The sequence below is a fragment of the Myxine glutinosa genome, chromosome 2, assembly GCF_964187855.1.
Source record: "Myxine glutinosa chromosome 2, kmMyxGlut1.1, whole genome shotgun sequence".
Classification (NCBI taxonomy): Eukaryota; Metazoa; Chordata; class Myxini; order Myxiniformes; family Myxinidae; genus Myxine; species Myxine glutinosa.
The window spans coordinates 170549105-170561489 of NC_136262.1; the positions used below are offsets into that span (position 1 = coordinate 170549105).

General features: G+C 41.4%; 1 protein-coding gene across 1 annotated transcript in view; it reads left to right on the forward strand.

The window, feature by feature from the left end:
* LOC137421082 (platelet-derived growth factor C) overlaps window positions 1-12385 on the forward strand; it is a 95591-nt gene that overhangs the window by 30883 nt on the left and 52323 nt on the right. The window contains exon 4 of the mRNA XM_078772671.1: window positions 2131-2175. Coding sequence (XP_078628797.1) covers window positions 2131-2175 — 45 coding nt within the window. The remainder of the gene's footprint in view (window positions 1-2130; window positions 2176-12385) is intronic.

Sequence of the window (12385 nt, forward strand, 5' to 3'; positions counted from 1 at the left end):
TGTTCCATAGGGAGAGGTATGTTTTTGGGATCGGGGTTTTCGGGACCTCTTCTACTCCATATATTTGTATGATGCTTCGCTGTCTAGATCCTGTATTGTTGTATCTAGGTTGATTTTTATGTTGTCTGTTGTTGTTGGTTTACTCTATGAATGTGCACTTGGCTCACTTGGCCAAGCCAAATTCCATTTGAATGTTATATGAGCACCGTTTCACTAATTTCAGTTGTTCTACCAATTTTTTGTCTATCGGGTGGAAAAGCTTTAAATCATCTATGTACACTAGAGTGTCACTTTTCCTTTCTCTTTGTACATTATTTCATTGGATGTTAGGGTATATCTGTATCTTTGCTCATTTATGAGGTTACTTGGTGGATCCAGAGCAATACAGAACAGAAGGGGTGAGAGGCTATCACTCTGGAAGAACCCTTGATGTATCTTCACCCCTGGTATTTCAATATTTCTTGGAGTTCTGCAGAATCATTGTGGTACTCCAGAGTTCCATTGTTTTCTTCATCTGTTTGATTATTTGGAGATGTATATTTTTTATGTCATATATATGACGATCTATATTTGAACAACATTCTCTCCATATTGCTACTTTTGGAAGACGACTGAAGTTTTTGGGGTAAGAGGCATGACACCCCCCAAAAAGTAAACGTATATAGGGCGTAGTTGTGATCCAACTTTACTCTATGCTTGCAAATCACAAGCTTACTGCAGTAACTACACAGTCGTGCTCATGACTTTATGATGTTAACTAACGAACCAGACGTTCTCATTCAGATTTTCCAAAATGCTCCTCTGCAGAAAGCATGCTCGATTCAGATTCGTGTTAATTGATTCGGATCAGTATTCATTCATTCCTAGTGCTGCTAAGCTTTGTAAACTCATTTGTTCCTGCTTCCAAGTATACTCCATTGAACCCAAGTGGCTTATGAGCTCAATGTGTTTAATCGCTTTCAAGCGACACACGTACAAGCCTTTCCATGGAAGTATTTCAATTTTCAAGAGACGATCAGTAAGTATGTGGCTTAGCATTAAAAGTAATTGGCTGAGATTACAAAAGATTTATTTTTGATTTGTTTATTAAACATTTTTCTTCGGACATTTACTGAATTTGTCTGCAGTGGCAATGAAAGAGAAATGTAGCAATGAAAGAGTGGAAATTTCAAAATGGTTAACCATAATTGTGTTCCTGAATGTGAATCTGACTCATGGAAGTATAGAGAATGCGAGAAATATCCGTGGATGAGAGGTGTTGGTTTCCTATCATTTGCTGTTAGTACAAGCTAGCAGCGGGAGTGGATGTAACACACACACACACACACACACACACACACACACACACACACACACACTTCTCTTTTTACCAATAGATGCAAAAATCTAGTCTAATTTCGGTTGCTGTCCCAGAACCAATCAAACAATATATTTATAACAGCTCATGCATAGGCTTTGTGCGGGCACACTTCAGTGGGAGATTTTGCAGTACGGGCTGCAAGAGATGAACTTTTTGGACGAGTTGATTAGAAAGTTATCCAAATCTTTCGTTGTGCAGGAGTACACCTTTTTCTCTCAGGTACCTTTCCAAGTATTTTGGAAGTTTTCTGAGCCATTGTATGTTACAATCCTTATCCGGCACGCATGATATGCGCTCGGCCGCCCAGATGAATCTCATCGCCAGGGGGTTCTCATCGCCACTTGCGATGGATTACCTCATTTTGAAAATCCCGTATTGCAGAAACTTTACAGGAATCTATTAACATGTAAGGCAAAGGAACGTTAATGAATATCGACCTTTTTCATCATGAAAGTAACTTGTGTTGAAAAGCCCTCTCCGTTTACGTATAAAGAGAAACCCCTCACGTGATTCACTTGAGTTATTTTAGCCATGAGAGCTCTGATTGGTAGTTTCTCAGTTTGGTTCAGGTGATACTTGCCTTGCTCACCGAGGGTTTACTTGGTTTGAGTTTGAACTGAACTGAACTTTATTCCACCTGTGTGGGGCAGTGTTTCTTGTGTTTATGGAATACAATCTCACGTGGAATGATTGTAAAACTTGCAAATAATATAAAATGCAGGTGAATTTAATTTGCTCTTCTGTTTTGTCGCTCCTTGTTGAAACTGCAGGTATTGGAGACAACCACTGTTTTTAAAGACCTTGCCGTGAGCCAGGTATGTTGAATCAGGAAAATGGAATTATTTATCCATCAAAGTTTATGCCGGAGGAAATCTTACCTGTCGCTTTGGGGTGTGCACTTACCATTTGAGCTCCTTGTATTTTTTTTTGCACAAGGTGTGCACACCTTGTATTTTTGACCATGGTCGCTCAAGGAGGAGTTTGGACATAAAGCACTTTTAGGAAAATGACACGAGGAGACATCAATGCACCAACGTGCAAATTTTATAGACAGGTGATTGTGCACAAATCAACACAGTATATGAGATTTTGAGCATGTCATCCCATCATCATGAGCTATATGCACATGACTTCATGCGCATATAGCGCTAATTTCACATGACTTCATGTGCATATAGCGCTAATTTCACATGACATCATGTGCATATAGCGCTAATTTCACATGACATCATGTGCATATAGCGCTAATTTCACATGACTTCATGCGCATATAGCGTTAATTTCACATGACTTCATGTGCATATAGCGCTAATTTCACATGACATCATGTGCATATAGCGCTAATTTCACATGACATCATGTGCATATAGCGCTAATTTCACATGACTTCATGTGCATATAGTGCTAATTTCACCCCAAATCCACTTTTTGAAATAGCAACTTCTTTCCTGGAAGTCCTTGATGTCCTTGTGTTTATACTTCTCCCACCCCCCCCCCCCCCCACCTTCCCACGCCTCCTCCCCCCAAGCCCTCTCCCTCCCACAGATCTCCTGATGTCCCTGCTCTCAAATGTTGTGTTTATGTGCTTCCCCTTCTCTCCCCATCTTGTCTACCGCTCCCCTTTTTATATATTTTGTTTGTCTGTTTGATTTGTTTGTGTGATAAATGTTAGCTCTTTCATGAGCCTCGATTATGCATCCAAAAAAAAAAACAAAAAAAAAAAAACGTTAAAGGGTCATATATTTATTATGTACTCAAATATGGTGGAATTTTTTTAACCTCCATTATCTCCATGTGCGAGTAAAAAGTAGAATGCCTCGAACTTTGGATTTGAAAGCTTCACCAATCTCCAGTGATTCCAAGATGACACTTGTTGAGGAACCTCATTATATTTATCTTCACATTATCATCATCACATTACAACATGTTTCCCAACGTCGTACTTCCTTGATGTCTTTTTTAAAATATCTGCCATGATGACGATGCATATTTGCATGATGATGTAAATGCTCCACTATAGCCTGATTCTCTGATGTATACATTGGGCAATGAAGCTGTTTTTTTATTTTAAACTTTGGGTCGTTAATGTTGCCACTGCAGGTCACATGCTTTTATGAAATACCGAACATGTGTATATCATGTGTCGTCATGCTTTTGCTAAGTCCATGAATCGAGCACATGAGAGTTGTATGTTGACATCATCTTGTCAGTAAATTAGTGAAACGAGATTGGTAAAACTTTATATTACCAGTCTGACCTAACAAAGCAGAGCATCACCAAATACCATGAATATGGACGATGGGTAAATTTAAAGGAAAGGTCCGAGTGGCAAAAATATTTTAAGGTGTTCGGATGGATCTGTTATTCTGCATTCAAAGTGAATGTTCCCTGATTGATACATTCTAGGTCAGCATCTTAAATATCAGGCTGGTACAATGGCCTAGTGGTACACACACTAGTTTGTAAGCTGTTTGGCCTGGGTTTGAATCCCGACCCAGCTATAAACTCTCATCCTCGTGTTTCACAGGCAAGGTGAGGCATCAATGTGTGTGAGGTCCATCGGATGGACGTCAAAAGGGCATCCCGTTTGCTGGAATTAGTTAGTGGTCATGAAGGATCCCATAGTGCCCCGTGCAAAGAGTAGGCAAGCTATCATTGGCACCCTGAAAAAATGGTAATTCCTGCTCTAACACACACACACACTCACTTCTGCTTTTACCAAGAGATGCAAAAATCTAGTATAATTTCTCTTGTGGCCTCAGAACCAATCATACAATATATTTATATCAGCTCATCCACAGGCCCACACTGAATGATCGTTTTAAGGCCATTTTCCCTGCTAGAGCAGGGGGGTAGCCTTGTGGGCCCCATGACAATCATAGTTCCCTGGTTGAGGCAATGTTTTTATGGCCGGATGCCCTTCCTGACGCCAACCCTTGGTCATGCTCTTAGGATGTGCAGGGATACAGTGTGCCTATTCTAAATCGGGGTACACACCGTGATCATTCATCCCAGCAAGCTGGTACTCAATTTGCCGACCTCAGAAGGATGATAGGCTGAGTCAACCCCCCTGGCGTTACTTCAGCGATCGACCGGGATTCGAACCCAGGATCCTAGGATCCCAAGCCTGCACCCTAACCGCTAAGCCCACACTATCGGGAGTTTTTGCATTATGGGCTGCAACATATCAACTTTTTGGCGAGTTGATAAGAAAGTACTCCAAATTACTAATTCCTTCTCTAACACACCACCCAGTATAAACCTTGCCAAGAAATTGCTTCGAAGCACCTTTGATTATGTATGTAGTAGAGTATGATACATCGGATTGGATCAATATTGCATATCACGTGACCTTCGATGATAGCTGACACGTTATGTGCATCACTTTGTATGGGAAATTCTGAGAATGCTGGGATATAATCATTAACTTGAGGGTCATTGCGTTGTCCATTCTGTTACCTAATCCGGGTTCATTTCCTGATGAGGGTGGACTTGTTTAAAAACTGTCTGTCTGTCCTTCCGCAAGCAGAACATCACAATATAAGGTGCTCCGTCCTTTTGCCATCTCTGTCGATGTTAAGAAGTCTCTTCTCTCTGTTAATGCTCCCTTATAAACATTGAAGGTGTCACTGTGCCTTTCTAAACAAGCAGGTACCATTGCATTGTATGCAGGTACCATTGCCAAATTACAAAAGTTTTGCCCTGACAACACCTGCAGAGGTAAGCACCACCTGGTCATATCACCCACAAAAGCGTCGCTGTGGGAAAGCACAAGTGCTCATGAATCAGATATCAGCTTTTGGCCATTACCAAACACACCTGGAACCCGTGCACCTGCTCATGCCTTTTGCCAGGAAAAATTACAAAGAATAGCAGGTGTTTCGAATCTAGGTCGTTCTACATCCGTCATTTGAGTGCTCTGTGTCGCATTCAAAACAAAAAGTTGGAAGACGAACAATTTTATTCAGAGACAAGAATCAGAGGGTGTTCTTCTCGGAGCATGATTACATGTTCTTCTCGAGGACCGGCATAGCAAGGTTTATTAGATGAGGGAAACTTCTTTTTTTTTTTAGCTCACCTGGAACAGAAACCTGGGTTAGCTCACCTGGGTTATGGTTAGGGGTTAGGTTTAGGATTATGGTTAGGGTTAGAGTTATTAGTTGTTAGGGTTAGGGTTAGGGTTGTTAGGGTTAGGGTTGGGGTTAGGGTTAGAGTTGCTAGGGTTAGGGTTAGGGTTAGGGTTAGTTGTGTCTAGATGTGTTGAGGTATTAGCATCATGCGGTGTCAGTCAACTTTGAATGATGAACTTTCATACATACCATAGTTTATCATGAATGACTCTTCAACACCGGTCGTACCTGAGGACCTGCAACATTTCAAATTTCTCACATGAGCAATCTTACAGGGGCAGACCCATCTAGGTCACTGTGTCCTGGAAACGGATACCTCACCTGCGTTTTATCACCGCAATGAAACGGACCGAGCTGCTACGTATGCGATGCATTTTCTGTGCTTTAATCATCGAGATGACCGAGGGTGTGCACATGGCAGTTTGTGAGGGAATATCAAATTATCCCTGAATTTTATGAAGATCTAATGAGATTTCACCTGCCTCTTGTGCCTGCATCGTTTCACCTTGTGTCAAAAGTACAAGAATCTTTTACAGCTCCCATAAAGTGTTTGATAATATTCTTGTTATGAACGCTGAACATTGTCTGCTGATGGAAGTCACTTTTTGATACTTTTGTGAGTACTTTTGTAAAGGTTTGATGTACTTTGTGTGATTGTAAAGTAGGGTTTCATTTATTGTACTGTACTTTTATCAGACTGTGCAGGTGAAATGAGTTGGTTAAATTTCCACCATCGCAAGTTGTCAAGATTTGAGGATATGTACATATTGCATTGACGAAGGTATGGTGGTGGTGATATTGATAAATATGATTGAGAATATAAAAAAGGGGGAGGGGAGGGCAGGGGGTATGGGTAGAAAACAGTGAAGAAAAATAAATTGAACTTTGGAGGAGATTATTTGGGAAAGGGAGGCCAATTCCTCCATTTTGGGATTTTTTTTTTTTTTGTATACTGAATCGAGGCTCGTGAAAGAGCTGACATTTACTTCACAAACAAATCAACCAGACAAACAAAATATATAAAAAGAGGGAGCGGAAGACAAGATGGGGAGAGAAGGGGAAGCACACAAACACTTGAGAGCACACAACATTTGAGAGCACGCGACACGAACTAACCGACGATTCTGTACACAGGTATGAAAAACCAACACCAAGAATATAATACTATTAAAGACACACCAATAGTTACACACACCGAAGGAAAGATACAGTTTCGACAAAAACACAATTGTGAAAAGTTACTTGACTTCGAAAGCGTGCCGCATGGACAGCTTTGAAGAGACGTGACCTCCAATGTTGCGCATGCGCAGATGAATCAATTGTAATATGTGCACGGTCCAATATACAAGTTCTGAGTTCAGCAAGACTGACTCTCTCATCCCAAACTGTAAGAATCGACCAGAAATTCTGATGTCTGGTAATCCAGCACGTCTTCAGATGCAGCCTCATGGAGTGTTTAAAATGGAGTAATAGGGTACATTTAGATATGGTACATATGGAGTAATACGGTACATTCAGATACAGTACATATTGAGTAATACGGTACATATGGAGTATTACTGTGTAAATGTGTAAAAGCGTAAAATAAGTGTAAATGTAAATGAACACTCGTTTTACTCTGCGTGCGTTGCACATCATGTGCAGCGAATTTCACCTCCCTGCACCTTGTATTTATTGTTGTTTTAAAAAACGCTTCCGTACACTGCTCTTGAGTCTCGGTTTGCAAGCCACCGTCTACATTTCCAATAGAAGAGACATAATTACTCTTTTATAGAAAAAATTTTTGGAGTTTGTTTTATCCTCAAAAATAGACTGTAGTGAACACACAGTGTTAATGAAACCTACCCTTATGAAAGGGGACAGACATCTGCACAAACACCCAAACTGACCTCGTGATTTATATGGTAGGTATCGAGATATCTGCGATCACAAAGCGATCGCCAAGGGTCAGCCTCCCCAGAACTGGGAAGGCTTACCCTTGGCCATTACCCTTTGGCTCGTGATCCAGTGATGGCCATATTTTTGGCGATCGCCAATTCCTTGAAATTCTGGTCACAAGGAAAAAACGAAGTGTAACTGGGCCAGAAACATAGTAATGAGAATGGACAACTGGTGGAAAACAAAACAAGAATTTCTAACTGGGCAACCAAGAGAAGGCCCTGAAAGAGGCAGAGGTGGACCAAAAGATCAGATGGAGTAAAGAAATTGAAAAATGTATTGCGGTACATTGTGGAACATCAAATTTTATTAAGTGGAACAGATTGGACTGTGGTGAGCGAGGCCTTCATCCTGCAATTGACTCAAGTGAAGGCTACCATTGAACTTTTGTTCAATAAAATCTCATCAATAGCAAAAATTGTTGGTGGTACATGATGATGACTTATATTGTTGATGGTGGGACATGCGGAAAATATGGCTGGAAATTATATAAAATGGAATTACCAAAGCATCATTTAAGCACAATCACAGAAGGACATTTTTAGACACGAAACAAGAAAGAGGATTCACAGATTTAGTCAGGTTCACTATGTCAATAAATTATATTTCGTTCAAAATCATGGTAGATGAGCAAACCTATACATTTTTGGAAAGGTTATAGCATAAGGAAACTAAAAATCAATGTTTACATTTGGAGAGATACCTGTATGGCGGCCATTTTGGATTTTCAAAATGGCCACTGTAAAATACATATTTTGTTCTATTTCTGCCTCTAATTACCCTAAAAACTTTTTAAAATATACTAAACCTATATTTTCAGGGACAAGGAATCCAATGAAAGTATCAAATTAGTGCTATTGGGAATGGTAAGACACGAATCAAAGGTTTTGAATTGCAAAATACTGTCTTTATATTCGCGATAAGTTGCATAATCAAATACATGTTATCATTTTGTACAGGCAGGTAATAACATCAAAATGTGTCACAATAATTCATATCACCAAACATACACAGGCAGTCAGCAAAATCATATATACACATGCAGTCAGTATAACTTCACATCTACACAGGCAGTCAATGACAAAATATACACAGGCAGTCAATGGCATCAAACATACACGATTACAGAATATGCCATTTAGAGTTCGTCATCACTGTCCTGTGTGTCGTATCCGACAATATAGTCCGCATCGTTTTCACAGTCCGTTCCACACAAGCAAAGGTCGGTCAAATCGATTGGCAAATCGAATTGGTCGAATGGTCGAATGGTCGAATTGGTCGAATGGAATTGGTCGATTGGTCGAATTGGTCGGAATTGGCAAATGTAAACATTGATTTTCAGATTTTCCATGTAATAACGTTTCCAAAAATGTATAGGTTTGCTAATCTACCATGATTTTGAACGAAAAAACATAGTGAACCTGACTAATTGGAGACCCTCACCAGGTCGTGGTTGTGTGGTGTGTTTGTGTGGTTTATTGACGACATAGATTTATGTTCAATCCAATATGGCTGCCGAACCACGTGACTGATGACATCATCAATTTAATTATCCCATCCAAATTTTGTGAATATGATGCTCAATAAATTTCAAACGTATTGGATCAAATATTCTACTTGTCTAATTAAGACGTCATAATGAAGGCACCATAATGACATCATCATGAATATATGTTGTACCCTGTGGGGAGGGAGTACTTGACAATGAGCCATGTTTCATTTTTGTCCATGGAGCGGTTTCAGAGATATAGAGGTGCAAAGTTTTTTCAGTTTTTTTCCAAGATGACACCTGTGCCACGTGACCTATGATGTCATAATTATCATTAGAAAAATTCGACAGGAAGCGCTCCTATGGTGAAAATTTCTTCGCAATCGGACCAATGGTTGCAGGGAAAAGCATACTCACGTTCTGTGTGGACAGACAAACAGATAGACGGACAAACGGACCCAAATGCATTACCTTCTCCTCTAGTGTAATCTTACTATAATTCACCAAATGTCCGCCCGTCTGTCTGTCCGTCCGTCTGTCTGTCTGTCTGACCGTCCGTTCCCAGGTACCACAAAAACGGCTGAACCGATCCCAACGAAATTTTGGGTGGGTAATCCTGGGACCCCTGGAGTAAAATAGGCTATATTGTTTTCAATTTTCTAATTTTCCCAATTTCCAATTTTTCCAATTTTCCAATTTCCCAGTTTTTCTAAACCCCATGGCGTAAAATAGGCTATATTGTTTTTCCAATTTTTTCCCAATTTTCCAATATTCCAATTTTCCCAAACACGATGGAATAATATTTACCGATATGAACAGTGATGTGGCTTTTATTGAAATTCTACAAATACTGTTTAGATTTTGATGATTTGCCTGTGATATGATTTGACGGATGTTTATATAAATCGTTTAAAATAAAAAAGCCTTCAATTTCTGTCATTTTGCCTTTTCATTTGGGCCTCGCAATTGAAGCCCCGCCCAAAGGGCGGGTACCGTTACTAGTTAGAAAAATTCGACAGGAAGCGCTCCTATGGTGAAAATTTCTTTGCAATCGGACCAATGGTTGTGGGGAAAAGCATACTCATGTTCTGTGCGGACAGACAAAGAGATAGACAGACAAATGGACGCAAATGCAATACCCTCTCCTCTGGTGTAATCTTTCTATAATTCACCAAATGTCCGTCCGTCTGTCTGTCCGTCCGTCCGTCCGTCCGTCCGTCCGTTCCCAGGTACCGCAAAAACGGCTGAACCGATCCCAACGATATTTTGGGTGGGTAATCCTGGGACCCCCTGGAGTAAAATAGGCTATATTGTTTTTCCAATTTCAGCTTTGGTCTCCAGCATTTTCAGGTTTGGACTCCCGCATAACGTTATTGTCCCAGGTACCGCAAAAACGGCTGCACCGTTCGCAACGATACACCTCCATGCCCGTGGGACTCCCACGGGTGACCCCACTAGTCTATGTAATTTCTAAATCGTAAGGTTCTTCCTCAACACACACAGTGGCATATCGTTACCACTATAATTATATACAGCGCACCAATATGGGAGAGCACTCACTCACCTCTAAGCTGTCTAGCCTGGGTTCGAATTTCCGACCCAGGTATAAACGGTCATCCTGGTGTTTCACAGGCACGATGATTCATCAATGTGTGTGCCGTCCCTAGGTTGGATGTTAAACTGGGCACCCCATCTCCCGGAATTAATTGGTGGACATTAAAGATCTCATGATATCCTTCGTGAAGAGTAGGCGAGCTATCGTCAACAACATGAACAAATTCCAAATTTGCCTGAGTCGAGCGTTAGGCCTGGCCAGCCTGCTTGTGAAAGTTTTGGGCCAAGCCTCCCCCGACCAACCCTACAAGAACGTTGGAATAATCATGGCCATTAAAGAAGGAGACACTAATATGAGGGAGTCCATTTGGTGCTCCTTCCCAAGCCGGTCGGCTCAAGGTCGCTGCACCTGATTGGCTCAGAAAGGAGTTTGCAATCATTCTAATTTAAAGTTTATGGATTCTAACTCAAGACACAGTATCAACAGGTGGCCAACATCGAGGTCAATGCAGGCTTCCACTTTGGGTTTCAAACACCAACACGATGGGAAGAAAACAACATAATTGGGCCTTGTTCCTGATGACTTAGCAAAAGTGAAATATTAGGTTTTACTCTCAGGGTTCAATACAATCTTTATAGTTCATGCTACACACAAAGAAATTGTCTAATTCAGTGAACAGATCTTCACCGGCAAAGGGAATAGAGTTGTGTTGACGGCATTTACGCAATGGAAGAGTTTCGGGTAAAAACATGGCCACTAGACTCCTAGTCCTTTAGGCCTAATGTGCTTTTGTGCCTCAAATGCAGACGTACATCTGTTCACCCAATCACTTTCAGGCATGCTTGGTGGAGGCAATTGAGATGGATTTTCTGTTTTTCTTGTTTTTCCTGCCCAACCAGCTGGCAGACCTCCCATGGCAAATAAGGCCTACAGTGACGTCTCGGCTTCCTCTTGTAAGAAGCCAATCAGGTTGCTCAATGTCTTCTTCTTGCAGAGAAAAAGACCATGGCAAATATTTTTGCTCCTTTTATTCCTTCCCTTATTCTCTGGAATACATATTATGTAGTAGCTAGGTCACCTCTTAGCTCCTGGATCCCATTCATTGGCCACATTCCGATAATTTGCTTCAAACCTGCTGGAAGAGATTGAGCTGATAGGCCGCAAACAAACATTTGTCTGTAATCGGAAGGGTGCAAACCTCGGTGGTCTGTGGGATTGTTTATCTCAGGAATATGTGTGCTCGTCTGTTCCGCAATGAGCATCCCAGATGTATTGAAATCCGCAACAACCCCATGCTGACCGTGACTTTAGTGTACAAGGACAGGAACTAAAGCACGATGCAAGATGTGCACGAGAGCTGGGAGTCGTAAAGGAAGCAGCAGGTAGCCGAGCATAATCTCTGCAAATATTTACTGTGTAAGGTAACGCACCATATCCTTCCTTACTCAATGTACCGTGATCCAGACCACATTTCAAGGTGAAAAGTTCACAAATCGGGGAGTAAGTTATGTTGTACTCTATAAAGAACAGTCAAAGCAAACACGTGAAATCACATCATTTGTGTGTCATGACCATGCTCATAGAGGCCTACATTACCATGTTCAGGGAGGCCCACATGACCATGCTCATAGAGGCCTACATTACCATGTTCAGGGAGGCCCACATGACCATGTTCAGGGAGGCCCACATGACCATGCTCATAGAGGCTTGCATGACCATGTTCAGGGAGGCCCACATGACCATGTTCAGGGAGGCCCACATGACCATGTTCAGGGAGGCCCACATGACCATGTTCAGGGAGGCCCACATGACCATGCTCATAGAGGCTTGCATGACCATGTTCAGGGAGGCCCACATGACCATGTTCAGGGAGGCCCACATGACCATGCTCATAGCGGCCTACATTACCATGT